Below are 17813 nucleotides of genomic sequence, written 5' to 3'. Positions count from 1 at the left end.
TAATAGTGCAAGTGTTTTGTTAATAAAGCTGGAGGTAAAGATCCTTTAAAACTTACTGGTTTTTCTACATGTAATTCTACATCAGTTATTACTAGTTTTTACTTCACCTGGTTGCCAGAAGCTAATGTGAATCAACCCCAAAGTAGCACTTTGATAGAGAAGACCTTCCAATTAACACATTCACCATCTTCCTTGACTACAATTAGTAACAATTTAACCGATTTTTTTCGATTCTGTGAAGATGAAAGTCGAATGTATTCTTTACGGGCTCTGGTAGATGATAATGAACATTATTGTTTTTTTGCTTAAGAAACTTTGTGTTGGAGTTTTGTCTGTACTGAATTAGGTACCAAATGTTTTATTTCTATTAAGTACCAGCCTTTGATTAGCTTGTATACTGTTTGCACGTGTTCAGGTAAAAACATTAGTGATATATCCATAAACAAGACACTGTTGTATTATAGATAGATATAACTTCAGTTCTGGGCTCTTAACAGCGATCAATATTTTAAATGATTAACCCAGCAGTTAATTCTGCTGTAAGAAAACAATTGTATTTTCATTTTCTGCCTTAACTATTCTTAGTTACTCTATTTTTTATACTCTTGAGTAAAGGATTAAATGTACATTTTTGGATTTTTATTTCTTCTTTGTGAAGGTTAATGTTATTAAAATATTTCTTTCACTTTAGGCGCCTGCTATTATGATTCTAATCAATCAATGTATGTCTTTGGCGGCTGCACGCAAAGTAGCTGTAATGCAGCTTTTAATGACCTCTGGAGGCTTGACTTGAACAGTAAGGAATGGATCCGTCCACTTGCATCAGGTACACAAAATAGAAAACAGCTGGAATGTGATTTTATTTTTTGTGTTTCAGTGACTAAATGAAATACATTACTTGAATGTGTATCATACTGATGATGATAGTTTAAAATGGACGTGTGGAATCTTTTTATCTCCCCCCATTAAGCTCACAAATTTGGGTCCTGTCATGAAAACACTCTCACTCAAGGTGGCATATACCAGAGAGCTGAACCTCCTGTCCTGGAAATTTTTGTTTTTAAATTTTAAAATAAAATTAGCATTACATGGTGTCTATGGTGTAATAACCACTGAAAACCTCTGTAGGTCAAAAAGGAATTTTACATTATTGAGTTGTAGTAGTTGTTTTCCAAAAAGTCAGTTATGCAGCATGGGTCTTCTGAAGTCTTTTCTGTTTTCAACTTGCCTAGTTTCTTCAAGTTTTTGTTGACAGTTTGATCACTACAAATTGAAAATTCCTTTTGGTTTCTTTTCTCATTATTTCTTTATCATTTCAAAGTATGTTAACTTGGTAATTTCTAAATGTCCTGTTGAGGCACACCAGCTACTATCCAATGCATTCATTTGTTAAATTGTACCACTAGTACAGCTAATATTTTTTTATTTAAATCAAATTCAAATTTGTCCAACTAAATAAAACAGTGTTCTGTTTTTATGGTTTGCTACTAAGCCATAAGTGACTGACATCTAAAAATATAATGTATGTTTGATCGATGTTAGCAAAAGGATGGTGTTTATTCATTTTGGTGTGAGGTGAAGGCCTGAATGATGTATAGTAAGTCCCCTTTTATAAGGTAAACTACTCTGAGCTATGCCCCAAAAAATCTGACCTCAGATTGAGTATAAAAAAGGGCTGGGCGATTAATCGAAAAGTAATCGAAATCGACATTCAGAACCAATACTCGATCAAATTTTTCCAGGTCGATTATTTCGATTACTTTCCCTTTAAAAACACTACTGCGTGTGGAGTCACGTGACCCCGCTCCGTTACATTACGTTATTCCGCCGACATGTCAAGCATGGAGAGCTTAAACACTGACACAACTGAGCAACAAGAGCAGCTTGTACCAAAGAAAAACGCAGTCTCTGTCATTTGGACACATTTTGGCTTCAGTAAGGATGACATCGAACAAAATGAAGTCCGATGTAGACACTGTAGAAAAACAGTTTCGACGCCCAAAAGTAACACCACCAATTTGTTTCAACACTTGAAGCACAATCACAGTACTGAATATGAACAGTGCATGGCTTAAAAAAAACAAAAAGAGACTGACAAGCGTCAATCAACAAGTGCCTCCGCAAAGCAGATGTCGATAACACAAGCGTTCACAAATGCCACACAGTATGAGAAGAGTTCAAGAAGATGGAAAGAAATAACTGACGCTATTTGTTATTAGATCACAAAGGCGACCTGGCTACAGTGGAGCGAATCGGGTTTAAACACCTCGTTAAAACTCTCGACAGAAGATACACTGTGCCATCGCAATCACATTTTTCTAAAACTGCGCTGCCAGACATGTACAAGACGTTGTAAAAATGTAGCTGCTGAACTGAAAAATGTTCAACACTTTGCAGCCACATCCGATCTCTGGTCAAGTAGGACGATGGACCCATTCTTGAGCCTTACTTTGCACTACATTCACGACGATTGGAAGCTGCGCCAGAGATGCCTTGAGACGGCATATTTTCCAGCCGATCACACGGCAGATAGGATTGCGCAAGGTCTGAAAGATATGCTTTCTGAATGGGACCTCGCAGAAGAAAAACTTTTAGCTATTACGACAGACAACGGTGCAGAGATGAGCAGCTATTTGGTGTCCCCCATGCTGGATAGTGAGGCAAATCCACTGGACTGGTGGAGGAAGCATCATGTACACTTTCCCACTCTAAGTAAGGTGGCAAAAAAGTATCCCTGCATACCAGCTACTAGCTCCCCATCAGAGCGGGTTTTCAGTTCTGGCGGAAACATTGGTACATGCCTCAGGTCGTGCCTGAAACCTGAAAAGGTTAACATGCTCGTGTTTCTTAGTAAGAACTTAGAGTAAAATCATGTTCATATAGTGACATGACAAGATCGCTAAGATCACCTCATGCAACAATGTTTAGAGAGTTCTATTTTCATTACAACAATCTGTTGTTTACATTGATACATTGCACATTAAAATATTTGTTTACAGAAGATGCAAGAAATGCACTGGTTAAAATATTATTTATAGGATATATAAGAGTTATTTTATTTAGAAGAGATGCTGCTTATTTTCTACTTTTAATAAGAAAAACATTGAAAATTTATTTTGTTTCCAAACGTGCAAGTTATTTATTTTTACTTTTTTTATATGAACAAAGCGACTGTTCGTTTTAGGCAATGTGTGCTTTAATTTCAGTTGTTCAACATTGATGTTCAATAAATAATTGCAGTGTGTTTCCTTCAATTATTTTAAAATCAAGTAATGCACCCTTCATTCAAAAATCTCTCACTTGTAATATGTGAGCATATTTACTGTACAAAACTTGTCAGTGAACTATGAGGGCAAAAAAATAAAAATAAATAAAATAATCGTTCATTAATCGTAATCAAGTTAAAGTGTTCAATTAATCGAGATTTTGATTTTAGGCTAAATCGCCCAGCCCTAGTATAAAATCGGCTTTCTATTTATGTCAGTTATGAATGGTACTATTTAATATATTGCTGTAAAAACTGTGCAAAATGATAAAACACAAACAGAATTTTTATATGCTTTTTATTGTAAAAATGTGAGCAAACAGAATTAAAGAAATTGAATTAAAAAAAAAACAAACAAACTTGCAGCCTTCTGCAATAAAGGAGAGAGAGCCAGATCAAAGTTCAGGAGTTGTTGTGTAGATGCTGCAGAATGCACATACTAGTTGTTACATATTGTTGAAAAGCACATAATGTCTGCTTTTATGTGACATTTGAATTTATTTTTCAAGCTGATCTATAATAAATAAAGCTGGTAATAAATATGCTGGTAGGCACCTGGGAGCAGAGACATCAATAGTAGCCTCCCTTGTGTGTGACACGGCACACTGACAATTGGTGCATTTTTTTTGAAATGGCTGGGTAATTGTTTTTAAATCAAAATTGAACCCTACAACTAATCTGATCTAAGTTAAAGCATGCCAGAGGAAATGTGTGGATATATAAACCAATTATAATAATCAACCAATTCCTGGGGAATTAAGAGCTATACTTTTGCAATACAGATTCTCCACAGTGACACAGCACATTGACTTATCACTGGAATTGGTAAATTCTGTACTTGTACATATATATAATTGCAAGGGTGTGGCAAACGTATGCTGGCTGCGTCATGGCCAACACATATTGTCAAAAAGGGTAAAAAAAAAAAAGTTTAATTCACTCAATCATCAACTTTTTTCTATTGATGATTGCACAAGGTCCAAGTTGCAGCTAGGATTTTGGTGAAGTAATTTTATCTTTGTATTTCAGACAAAATGTGCATGGCTTTGTGCCAGCACTGATTTCCAAATTAGCTACCGATTGACAATGTTCCAATTTGATTCAATATCGATTTTATCTTGACTGTATTAGCATGCTCAGATATATTTGAAGTGGTGTCCTTTTTAAAAATTACTTAACCATACATAGAGAACATTAATATAATATGACAAATTTTAATAATTTTTTTTTGAAGGGTGTCTGCATAGTGACTTTGTAACATATGTATAAGCAGGAGATAACATTTAAGATTAAATACTTCATTAGTAGTGAACAGTTAACATCAGTATTTGGAAGATGTGGGACAAAATATCATTGCTCTTTAAAAAAAACTTGTTCACATGCACTGCATTCATTCAAAATTCACCATATGTATCTCCACACCAGAGTTAACACATATGGGGTGGTGGGAATCCTTGTTTTAATACAATAAAATGGCATCTACTTTATAAAAACATTTTTATTTTGCAAATAATATTATTATAAAGTAATCAAATTTTGCTTCTTAAACAATGTTTGTGCGTTATGAATTCCCATGTAGACACCATCCAGCTCAACTGTCAGCCAAATTTATTCCCATATTGGACATTTAAAATCTTGAATTAGTCCAAATTAAAGATACAGCAGGAAGACTCATGTCTTTCTATAATTCTGCAAGTTACACACATCATCAATTGCTTACTTGTTGAAGTCACGTTAATCAGTCTCGAAAATGTGCCCTGACAGTCCTCAGACAAAAAGGAAGCATTTTAAAACAAAGATCTAGAGCTGATGCTTGTTGACAGTAGTATTGAATGAATGGGACATTAAAGAAAAAGAAGTGGCCATTGTGACTGATAACGCTGCTATTATGGAGCTACTTCAAGTCGGCTGCTTTGCCCACATGCTCACTTTTGTATCTCAGGCTGCTCTGAAAATTCTGACAATTGACTGCTTGCAGTAAGAGAAGCAACGTTTATTGTACTTACCCACACACAAAATTATGATTCGTGCGGTCACACAATTGAACAGCGCATTGGAAATGCTAGATAGGATTTTGGAACATCGAGTTACTTCACTAGCTCTGAATATAGGTGATGAGGTTGCTCCCAATGTACCTGGCATGCAGTGCGCTTGTCTTCAACACATCCGCCACAGGTGCCCAGTCGTTTTTTAATGTGCGATTGTCAAGTGGGAATCTGCTCCCCTGGAGGTTCAGCTGTCGCAGGTTAGGGGCTACTCTCTTCATTGGCACGAGAGACATGGTGATTCTTTGCTTAAAACCTTCCTAAAGCCTTGGTGGAATAACTTTACTCAATTGCTTTCTGGTTGGTATAGCATACCACAGTTCAAAAACCTGTATCATTTGTCAAAAGCCCTCCTTTTCAACAACAGTGTAGGCTCTCTTATTTTTACAGATAAAGACTGGTATATATTATTTTCTTAGGCATGAGACAGATTTACGAAGGTTTGGAGCTACCTGCCATCGCCATTGTATTTTGTTTAGGCTCTACTCATTTGGATGTCGACAGAGAGTACGTTTATGTTTGGTGTCAGGGTAAATGATTTCTCATATTTGTTGTTTTATAACAGTAATTAATGCTACATATGACTTTGCTATTATCCCGTTGTTCTTTACCCTTGCACCATTTGAATCTGTAGCAAGTCCAACATTTGACCTAGTGTCTATGATGCTAATTTCAGTTGAAGAGGACACACCATTTTATGATGGGTAAAGTGCTTTTTCTATAGAAAGCATTAACCAGGCACATTAGTTCCCTCTACTGGATTGGACGCCAAAAATTAAGATAAGCAAAAATCTACATGTAGTAATTAAGCAGGCTAGAGATTCACAACATTCATCTTGAGACTTTTAAGAATCATTATCGAATTAAGTGAAAAATAACGATTAATGGGCAAATCGATATTTTTACAGCGATGTGTGTTTAAATTAGATATTTTTCATTTACATTTTGGTTTAAAGGTTGTTTTGAATTATACTTTAATGGCACACTTCATATGTGTACAGTGCCTCCGAACGTCTTCGCTGTTTACATTTTAACTGTTGATGTCTTAAGTGAGGGGACAGTAGGAATTTTTTTTTTTTTGGCACTGATGCTTGACATATTGAACATTAACCTTTTTAGTATACTGTTAATTTAAGTAATTGTCAGATATTCATGAAGTCTTAGTTATGCTATTTTCAACATTTGTTGTAAACTTTTCCCTCTCTGAAATTCTACAGGATCTTATCCTTCACCAAAGGCAGGTGCTACACTAGTTGTGTATAGAGATTTACTTGTTCTTTTTGGTGGGTGGACACGGCCAAGCCCTTACCCATTACATCAACCAGAACGCTTCTTTGATGAAATCCACACATATTCTCCATCCAAAAATTGGTGAGTATATCCGATTTAATCTGAATGACAGCAGACAGGATTTCAAAAATTTTAGTGTTTTTGAATTTCCCATTGGGATTAAAAAAGTTTCTAAAAATCTAATCTAATAAAGGGAACAGCCTAGAATTCATAAAAAGCTAGAGGTAGTTTTGAAACTTTTGCATTCACAGTGTGTCTTGTGTTCAGGAGATAATCACCCAGCAATGTAACTTTTTTATGGCATTTACCTGTTTATAGCCATGAGTAAAATAATATCCCTGCATTAGATCAGCTCCTACTTTTCTTAGCGACTTGCTTTTTGTTGATGGTCATCGCAAAACACATCTTTACCAGAAAGTCTATTCTGTTGAATTGAAACGGGTAATCGGTAGGAGTACTGTGAAATTTGAGTACAGTGGACCCTTGACTTGCAAACTCAATTTGTTTGCGATGTCTGGTTGTAAGTCAAGACTATTTTTCCCATAAGAAATAATGGAAATATCCATAATGTGCTCCGAACCTCCCACTGCAACACCTACTTAACCTTTTCATAATAAAAGGGTTATATAATGTGCATAATTTACCAAAACACCAATAATTTTTCTAATGTACTAACCAAATAGTTATAAAAAGTGCCTAGCCTACCAGAATCAACAATTTCATACTGTACTCACCATTTAATTTGACATCTTTGGGCTGCAGGATGGGAGGAGGAGTAGGAGAATGAAACGGAAGGAAGTTATTGTTTAGAAGGAGCCTCCTTATGCAAATCTTTTCTTTGTAAAATTTTCTAGATGGTGGATTTCGACATGCTGTACATATTAGCGAGAACGGTCACACGAACACCATTCTCATATTTCCGCACAATTTCCTTCTTCGTTTCGATTGTGATCGCAGTTTCTCAAATTAATGATGACAGTAGTCAAGCACTCAGTTCAAAACTGGTCGTGTTGTGAACTTCTGTAATAATACACTCCAAAGCAAGCCGGTGCTGACTCAGCCTGATGACATCATCATGTGCCGCGCCAGCCTGCTAGCTAACATCCCTTAGCAATCGCTTTCTTTACCTTCGTTACCTTCTCTTCCTTCCTTAGTAATTATGCGTCTTGCTTGCAATGGTCTTAGTGAATTATATATATAGAAAAATCACTGCACTGACTGAAAATACGTCCATAAACACATGTATCTGGGCTCCGACTGGCGCATACGAACGCTCTTGGCTGTTTGTTTACAGTCGCACAAGCGGATACACGTGACCGCATTCGGGTTGTAACGCAAGATGTTGGTTGTAAATCAAAATAAACATTTTGGTCATAAATCAAGTTGTTCGCATGTCAGGCCGGTCGTATATCAAGGGTCGACTGTATATGTTATTATCTTTATTAGATTTTTACTGTTTTTATTTATTTGCTGACAAGACTACAGTATTTTTTTGTTGTTAGTTGAATGCTGTCCCACTTTAAAGTCTGCACATGCAAATGTATATGCAAGCAGATATTGAAGTGGATATATCTAATTGCTGATGCCCTATGTGTTATACTGATGTACTAACATGGGGGGGCGAGGAGCAGCAACTTTGAGTGCCGAGACACAGCTATTGTGGCTTCTCCATTAGAAATCCAAGTGTCATTACTTAAGACCAGTCCTGGGATATTGCGCAATTTAAGTGCTGTGATTGAAGAGGTTTTGGGGTGGTTCTGCGTGGAGTTTTCAGGACCATGATCAAAGAGTAGTTGGCAGTCGCACTTCAAGCACTGATACAAAAAAGTTTGGTGAGCAGGGTAGTTGGTCATCCCAGTGCAAAGGAAGTGCACACGCATGTAAATAGAAACATTATTGGTGGTTGATTTTGGAGGTCTCCTTTCAAAGTTCTTAGATGCAAATATAGTAGTAGCTCGTTTGAGGGACTGATCAAGCTTAAACCCAGGCTTGCCTTGGGTTGGAGGGCATCAGTTTTACCTCTCTGTCCCCCTCTTCCTTTTCGCTTTTGATGAAACAATGCCTACAATGACGGGCACAGTACCTGGCAATCTCACTGGATCTATATTGCACCTTTGCTAATTATTGAGCTTTGCCAAACTCTTTTTCCTTTCACACTCAGTGTACATACCAAACGTGATTACATCTCTTGATCCCACCACCCCCTTCCACCCTATTGGTTAGTGATGCTATTTGTGTGGCTCGGCAATCACTTCTGCTCCGTCTTTCTTTTGTATAAAGCCCCCTGTCAACACATACCATCTACATTAGCATAAAATAGTCTTGTAGGCTTTGGTCTTGTCGCATCTGGACTACTGCAGCTGACTTCTGGCAGGTGTAGTCGCATGTGCTATGAAGCCACTGCAGATTGTCCAGAGAAGGGCACATGTAACGCTTTCTTCAGGTCGCTACATTGGCTCCCTGTAGCAGCACACATTAAGATCAAATCCCTGATGCTTGTCTGCAGAGAAGTCAGTGGGTCAGCACCTGCGTATATGAAGACACTGGTGAGGCACTATGCTCCTTCTTGCCCACTCAGGTCTGCAAATGAACAGCGTCTTGTGATGCTGCCTCCATGTGGTATCAAGTCTCAATGTTTTTCTTTTGTATTTCCAAGTTGTTGAACAAGCTGCCCAGCTCCAACTGTTGACTCCCTCAATATATTTAAGAAGTAATTGAAAACCCACTTGTTCTGTATACGTCTAATTGCTTGGGGAAAAAAAAAAAACAAACTTTGTGATCTTTTATATTGTTGGTTGCTTTGTTGTTACCTTAAATTTAATTGGTTTATCTATTGTTAATCTGTGATTGAAAATGTATTAGTTATTACATCTTTTCACTTGTGGCAATCAATAAGCCCTAGCCTAATGTTATTCGATTATATTTACCTGTTTTATAGTTCACTTTGGATAAAAGCTTTACTAAGCAAATGAATGTAAATGTAATGCAATATTAATATTTATTGACCAAAAAAACATGTCAGCTAATTTTTTTTTTCTATAATATCACCAGATTTCAGTCAAATCCGTCAAAGAATTTCTGAGGATTTGGGTTATTTAGTTTTTCTGTTGGGGAGGTGTTACCCCTAAATAATTAAAATTTTGAATTTTGTTTTCTTAGTGGATACCTACTGCCTTACGTATACCATCCCGATAACTTTCAGCTTTTTAACTAAACAGAAAGAATGTTTTTGTTGCTAGATTTGATGGTAAATGGTTTCTTTACATACATTTGTTCCCTCCAATATCACAGGTGGAACTGTATTGTAACAACACATGGACCCCCACCCATGGCTGGGCATTCGTCTTCTGTCATTGGAGACAAGATGGTTGTCTTTGGAGGATCTTTGGGTTCAAGACAGATGTAGGTTACATCTCTAGTTCAAGTATAGATTAAAATGTGAGGACTCTGGGCGTTGCCTATTAAAGTATTGTTATTTCAAATTGTCATATTTGTTTCCTTTATTTCCTTTGTAGGAGTAATGAGGTGTGGGTTTTGGATCTGGAACAGTGGTCCTGGTCAAAACCAAATATTACTGGCCCGGTCCCACATCCACGAGGTGGACAGTCACAGGTGTGTTCATGTTTTGAAATTTTATGCCACTATCTTGCATTTTTTATATTATTAACCAGACAGTGTAATTAGTGGCATTTATAGTAAGGCACCGCATAATGACTTAACTAAAATCACATTGTCCTTGTTTTTCTTATAGATTGTAATTGATGACAACACCCTACTGATTTTGGGAGGCTGTGGAGGTCCAAATGCAGTGAGTTGGTTTTAAATAGAGACTTAGTAAATATAGCAGAAAAACGATTCTTAAGACAAATGATTTTCTGGTTTCAGCATGAAGTTTTGTATTTATTTTTCCATTGCAATCAGCAATTCAGTTTAATTTTAGAATTCTGCTGTACATAAATTTGTGTCTCTTATTTGACCAATATATTGTACAGTATTTTAATTGTAAGGTACACTTTCATATAATTTTATATCTTCACGTATATGTAGCAGTAGACTAACAACCTCTATTTTTTAAATAAATTGATACGCTTACTGGCTATCAGACTTTTATTTTTTTATAGAACATTACAACAATTTAGAGGAGAATGTGCTATTCAGCCCAACAAGTTTGTCAGTCCTATTGATCGCATTTCTCAAAAATTACAAGTTTAGTTTTGAAGGTCCTCAGATGTACTACATTTCATGGTACCTTATTCCATGTGTCAATAGTTCTCTGTGTGAAGAAGATCTATGTAACATTTGTACAAATTCTGCCCTTGATGAGTTTCCATCTGTCTTGATGTGTTCTTGTTAAAGAATTTATTATAAAGTAACAGCAAGTTTCCACCATTTACTATGTAATTTTAAGAACTCGTTCATGTCTCCTCTTATTTCCATGTGCTTAAATGAACTAGGGTTTGTGTAGATTGCTCTTTGACAAATCTGTGTGTGTGTGTGTATATATTGATATTAAATATATGTATTTATAGCACTCTAAACCTGTTGTCTGTTTTGCAGCTGCTGAAAGATGCGTGGCTCCTTCACATGTCCTCTGGCCCATGGATGTGGCAGCAGCTAAAGGTAGAGAATGAAGAGCATGGTGCTCCTGAGCTGTGGTGCCACCCAGCATGTAGGGTAAGAAAGAGTCTGGTTATTCCTTCCTACTTAAAAAACTCATGCTTTAATAGTGAGCTGTTATGTTAAAATAGTGGTCTTAAACAAAATGTAAATGTTAATTTGCTTTGTAACTATGGGATTCTGTGTGATTGTTTTTATGGATGCAACCAGGTGTTTATTGATCTGGTTTATTTTATAAAAAGACTAGGGGACTTTGCCCCTGCTCGCTTCGCTCGCCAACACTACATGCCAGCCTCTGCGGTTCTGTCGCTCGTGTATGGCGATGCGGTTGTACCATTTAAACAGATTTTAATTTTCATGGGAATTGTTACATATGCATAATAGAACTATTTTACATTACAGCGAGTAATTAACTATATTAAAAAAAGAGTAAAACGTAATAATTTGAAAGTAAATTATGTTTCATGTTGCATTAGAGTTATGCGTTGCGTAATATGATTTTGTTCTGTTTGGCTTTGAAATTACCACGCACATACTTTTTAAACTTAGACTTTAACTTTAAAACTTCAGTAAAAACAATTTTTCAAATTAAAGTGTTGTCAATATCACATTGAATTTTGATTCTGTGTTTGGACTGTCACTGTGACAAAGCAACGTATAACTGCCCGTGATTGAATTTTGTTTCTTTCTCTCTATTAAATAAAACAACTTTTTCAGATGTTTAGCTCTGAAATTTGTTGATTGTCTTGGTAAAAGCTATTCTAATGGGAAACTGTTAATGTTTTAATACGAATGGCATATCAAGATCTCCTTTGTTGTGTAATTTTCTCCACGGAAGATGTACTACATTAGCTTTCTTGGATACATCCTCCTTTCTACAGTAATTCATGTGGTAAAAGACCAGACAGTGTTAACGGTTGTAGATATTCTTCAGGATATTGTAAGTTGATGTTTTCATCCTCTGCACGATCACCACCAACTGTTTCAGCATATTCTATTGATACACATTTAAGCAATTTGCTGTGTAACTGATGGACATTTTTGGCATTAATTCATTTGACTTCATCATTTCTCTGTGCTAGGATTGCCCGTGTACTCATTTTGTCTGTTGATAACCCTTTGTGACGAAATTCTTAAATAAGATTTGGACATAATACCTCTTCTTTAATTGGGGAATTTAAAGTGAGGAAAACGTTACAATTTATAGAGCTGAGACAGCAGAAAACGTGTCTGTCAAAAGTATTCACATGAATGAGAGGTGAGATTACTATGTGCATGGTTGAAAATGGTTGAGAAGAGGGCGTGACTTGAAAAAACCTCATGGCCAAGGTCTTAACTTGTGGGAGTTGAAAAAAATCTTTCAAAAAGTCTTGTCTCGTTGCTGGATTTTTTTGATATAATAGAGAGATATGCTTAAGCATGACTGTTTCTAACTGTCTTTTGTTTTGTTTTCCTCCTCTTCTTAAAGGTGGGTCAATGTGTGGTGGTTTTCAGCCAAGCACCTAGTGGTCGTGCTCCTTTGAGTCCCAGCCTCAATTCTCGACCTTCACCCATCAGCGCTACCCCTCCTGCCTTGGTGCCTGAGCCACGGGAGTACCGCTCACAGTCACCTGTTAGAGCTGGGGAAGAAGCACCGTGTGTGAATGGACGTTGGGGGACACTCAGACCACGAGCTCAGAGACATAGTGGCGCTAGGGAGGGAAGCTTGTCTCCTTCTCGCAGCAGCACTCCAAGTGGGGGGAACAGCCCTCCTGCACAGAATGGTAGTAGCCCTGCTGGAGGGAGCCCAGGACAGGCTGGATCCCCTGGAACCCCATCTGGAACTGAAAGCTATGATTTTCGGATTAGACAGGCTGCTGAATTACGTGATCTCAGGCCTGCAGACTACAGCTGGGACCCCAAAGCAAGCAATCCAGTCTCTCCAGAAGCCAAAATTACCAGTTTGAGGGATTCAACCCAGGAGCAGTCAAATGGCATTCACACTCCGCCGAACTTGGACAAAACACCCCCAGGAGCAGTGTCTCCTGGTGCACTGAGGCGTGGGCTGGAAGCTGTCAATGCTTTGTCCAGTAATACTGGGATTATAGCTGTTGCTGCTGGTGGGCCTTCAGCTTCCAACCCTGTACAGGCAGTTCCATCTGCCCAGGCAGTTCCATCTGCCCAGCCAACAAATACCTCTCCTGGGCCAGGCCAAGTCGACGGACATCCGATCCCTCCTATTGCTCGTAGGCTTGGGCATCATCCTCCACAGTCGCTCAATGTCGGAAAGCCACTTTATCAAAGTATGAACTGCAAACCCATGCAGATGTATGTCTTAGATGTTTCAGGGGTAATAGAGCACGGGCAAGTAACCTGGAAGGTTTTTGGTGGTTCTTCCGTGGTGGGTCCTCCAGAAACTAGCCTACATACGGTGGTTCAAGGCAGGGGTGAGTTGATTATCTTTGGAGGGCTCATGGACAAAAAGCAAAATGTGAAATACTACCCTAAGACTAATGCCTTGTATTTTGTCCGCGCCAAGAGATAATGTCAGAACCAAATTGGCAAAATGAACTCCTAGTTCAGCTACGGAAGCAGTGCTCCTCCCTTTTTTTTAGCCAGCTCCTTTTCCTCCTCTTCTTCAGGAGGTGAAGCAGACTCCGATTTATTGGCTTGAAGGTGCAGAATTGTGCAACTGTGAGAAAGGAAGACTTAAGATATAAGAAGAAATACTTGCTGTGGATTGTTTACAAAACTTTTTTTTTTAAGTGGGGAAAAAGGGGGTGGGGGGGTCGACTTTAAGATAAAATGATGCACTTGCATCAAAGTGATGATTGAGTTTCTTTGCCCTGGATTATATTCTGTGAAAGTCCTGATGTTGGTCTGTGTGTGTGTGTGTCTCCGCCAGTAGATTGACCAGTTTTGTGTTAGGGGGCTTGGACAGCTCAGCAGTATGGTCGCCCACATCGGCTGTCAGAGTCTGCCTCCTTTGCTGGTCCAGTGTACAATAAGAGTATGGTGCTGGATAGCAGATTGGAAACATTTAAGTATGAAATCCAGTATACAGGAGAAGCCCATACAGTTTCTGTAGGGAATTTGGCAAACCTGAAATGCCACACAGAACGCAGCTATAGAAAATATGATCTGCAGAGTCTGGGTCTGAAAAGTTTTTGCTGTCCACTGGTAATTCTTGTATTCGGTATCGTCCTTTTGGTCAGTTCAGCTTTTTAAATATTGTATTGGAGAGGAAAACAGATAGAAAAGATCAATACAGTATTGCTTATGGCTTTAATGTTTTTGGCCAAAAACACGTATATCACTTCTGCCCCTCTGCCCAATGGCAGCTTTGTGTTCCGTGCTTGTGGGTTGTTTGCCTCTGCTTGGTTATGTGGTGCCCACAGACTAGATTCATATGTGCCAAGGATGAAACTAAAAAGGTGATCGTCAGGGGTTTTACCATTGAGACATCTCGCCGACAGTTTGCCTCCTGTTACAACTGTTTTGGCATCGTAAACCAGTGTGCGTGCTAATGAAACACGACAGAAGGACTGGGTACCAAGTCGTCATCAGCTACAGTGTTTGCTAGTTTCCAATCAGATCAAGTTCTCCATCAAAACTAAATCTGGTTCTTAAGATTTCATGGTTTCCTTATTTGTGCATCCTTCCTTTAGAGTACCATCTTATCTTTTCTAAGAGAATACACAAATATGTTTGTTTAGATCATTGAACATAATTTGGTCTCTGCATATTTATTAAAATCACGCTTACAAAGTATTACACACAGAGCAGATTTAAGCAATACTGTGCTCGCACACTTCAGTTTCAATGTTTTGTATTTGTCAATTTATAAATTGCCTCGATCTGTTTACTCTGTAAACAGGCAGATAAAGTAGCATTGTGCAATACTCGTTAAAAACCATACATATATAGCCAAACTTTTTTTTATATGTAAAATTAAAGGTATACAATTGTAGATTTGTGAATCTAAAGGTTGGGTGCAGAAAATGAATCCAGAATTAAATCCACATTATTTGAACTGAAATCTGCCAGCTAGAGCTATTCCATAGTCGGCCCCCCATATCTGGTGGGCTCATATTGTTGACTGTTCTGTTAATGTCATTTTACTTTGATTAAGGGTACACTTACCCAGCACCCTCCCACTTGGCCTTTCAGAAATAAGTATTTTTGCTCTTCTCCTTTTTGTCTGGTATTGAGTGTTTACCACACCTTGTCTACATTTCACCAGGTCGCTCCCCCTGGTCCCTTTGTATTTTATTGCTAAGCAATATATGACATTGTGTTTTTTGTTGCAGTTGAATTACGTTTATGTGGAATTGTCCTCTTTATCCACATCTGGCCTTTTGTGATGCTGGTGAATTCTACATTTAGTAGAGATTTTAATTTGAGTGAATGGCGTATGTGTGCATTATGTGTGCATTGGGGCAACAGGAGTTCATATCAAAGCATTGGGGAAATGCAGAATACAAAGGGGTGTGCAGTCTGGAGTTGAAAGTGAGAACCAAAATGCTGCTTGCTTTGTTACTTCCTTGTAAATTTTGAAGATTTCAAAGATTTGTGTTAAATAGTTTCTCCCATAAAGCCCAAACTCCCTTTGATTAAGAAAAAGTCTGGGTGCCTTTTTTGTGTAAGGTGAGCAAGGAACACACACCTCTGGATATTGTGGTTAATGTCCCTCCATCCTTTTTCCAATTCTAATCCACTTTTTACATTGTGCATAGCACGAACTAGTGTTGAAATATTGTATTGGTAACAGTAAAATATTATGCTTCCATTAAAGTAAAAAACAAAAACCTGTTTATGGCTCATAATTATGCAAAGTCTTAGACATTTTTTAAATTGTTAATAAACAAAGAAATTGAACGCTTGGAACTTTCTAGACAGTTTTTATTTGTCCTTTGGAAAGTGGAAAGTGTGTGTGAATATTCTTTGTGGTGTGTCTGTGGTCACTTGTGATGGGCTTTGAGTTTTAAGAAATTGCTAACTGAATAGCTGCTTCTTTTTTTTTTTTTTTTTACAATAGACTTCCGGTGGTGAACTTTTACAGACTTAAGACCAGAGCTGTCAAACTCTGATCCTGGAGGGCTACACTTCCAACCGTTTTCTTAATTAGTAACCAGGTAATGCTGTTAATTGAACTGCTGTTTTTTTATTTTTTTATTTTATTGAAATCACACAACATTCCATACAAATAAATCAATTTTTACAAAAATAGAATCAAAAACAAATCAACCCCCACCCCTGAGAGAGACCGCTAGGCCAGCTGAGTAAAACGTAAAGCTAGTAAAGATAAGTAAATAGATAAATTAATAAGTGTAAAAAGATAAATGGAGAGAATCTGTTTCCTCAGTGCTTTAAATGTTTATTCTAAAATGTTCTTGATTACATCCTGCCAGGTTTTGAAAAAGTTCTACACAGTGGTAGCGCTCCTGCCTCGCAGTAAGGAGACCTGGGTTCGCTTCCTGGGTCCACACGCATGTTCTCCCCGTGTCTGTGTGGGTTTCCTCCCGCAGTCCAAAGACATGCAGGCTTGGTGTGTGGGTGTCCTGCGGTGGGCTGGTGCCCTGCCCGGGGTTTGTTCCTGCCTTATGCCCTGTGCTGGCTCCAGCAGACCCCCATGACCCTGTGTTAGGATATAGCAGGTTGGAAAATGACTGACATGACTGTCAGATCCTTTTAGTGCGAATTTGATTTTTTCCCGTTTCAAATAGTATACAACATCAGTTACTCACTGACTTAAAAGAGGAGAGTTAGGATTCTTCCAGTTGAACAAGATAAGTCTACGTGCCAATATTGTAGTAAAGGCAATTACAGTTTGTCTTTCTCCACTTTAAGCCCATCTGGGAGTACCCCAAACACAGCTGCTAATGGGTTAGGAGGGATTGTGACACCAAAGCTGTCTGATAGACATTTAAAGATTTTGGTCCAGAATGATGTTAATTTGGCGCAGGCCCAATGAGCCTGGAAATTGATTGCAATGTTAGCAGGTTGGATCTTGGCCTGGAAACATTTTGGACAATTTTAAGAGAGACATGTGCTCGATATAAAATTTCCAGTTGAATAATAGTATGCTTTGAGCATACGGAGCTCGAGTGAACTGCTTTTTTTTTTTGCCCTTCATTTTAACTGGCTTGCTTTATTGAGATTGAGTCCTTGCATTGGTTTTGAAAGAAAAAAAGTGAAAATCTGAGTAATGTCGGTCTGCTCTAGTGTTCTGTTCCCATATCTGTCAAGTGTCTCTGAGTAGGAAAACGATCCTGTCTTAAAAATCTCAGGGTGATACAAATGCGGTCCTACTCTCAGGAGGAGCAGGAGTAATAAATAGCGTTTTATCAGTTTTCCTAATTTAAGAAACGACTCCAAACTTGAGCAGGATTTACGAGAGCCCATGAGCTGTCAAGCAGCTGCCAGAAGATGGCGTTGAGACAGAGATCGGCACACATTCTGGGAATGGTGGAACGTTTTGGAAACATCAGGCAACAATGAATGCGTAAAAAGATACTGATTTGACAAAGATTGAGTGATATTTGTAACAAATCTTGTACTTGATGTGATCGCGTCATCTGCCCAGACAAGTCATGCACAGTTTGCTGGAATGAAAG

At 38.0% G+C, this 17813-nt stretch overlaps 1 protein-coding gene across 2 annotated transcripts in view; it reads left to right on the top strand.

The window, feature by feature from the left end:
- The window catches only part of fbxo42 (F-box protein 42), a 40026-nt gene extending 23947 nt beyond the window's left edge, over positions 1-16079 (top strand). For both annotated transcript variants that reach the window (XM_039755433.1, XM_039755435.1), the window contains exons 4-10: positions 692-826; positions 6528-6681; positions 9892-10002; positions 10116-10212; positions 10352-10408; positions 11158-11274; positions 12686-16079. In XM_039755433.1, coding sequence (XP_039611367.1) covers positions 692-826; positions 6528-6681; positions 9892-10002; positions 10116-10212; positions 10352-10408; positions 11158-11274; positions 12686-13741 — 1727 coding nt within the window. In that variant the 3' untranslated portion in view covers positions 13742-16079. The remainder of the gene's footprint in view (positions 1-691; positions 827-6527; positions 6682-9891; positions 10003-10115; positions 10213-10351; positions 10409-11157; positions 11275-12685) is intronic.
- Positions 16080-17813: the final 1734 nt, after the last annotated feature.

This window comes from Polypterus senegalus, chromosome 6, assembly GCF_016835505.1.
Source record: "Polypterus senegalus isolate Bchr_013 chromosome 6, ASM1683550v1, whole genome shotgun sequence".
NCBI lineage: Eukaryota > Metazoa > Chordata > Cladistia > Polypteriformes > Polypteridae > Polypterus > Polypterus senegalus.
Note: the sequence above shows the minus strand (reverse complement) of the source record. Positions and strands in the feature narration are given on the sequence as shown.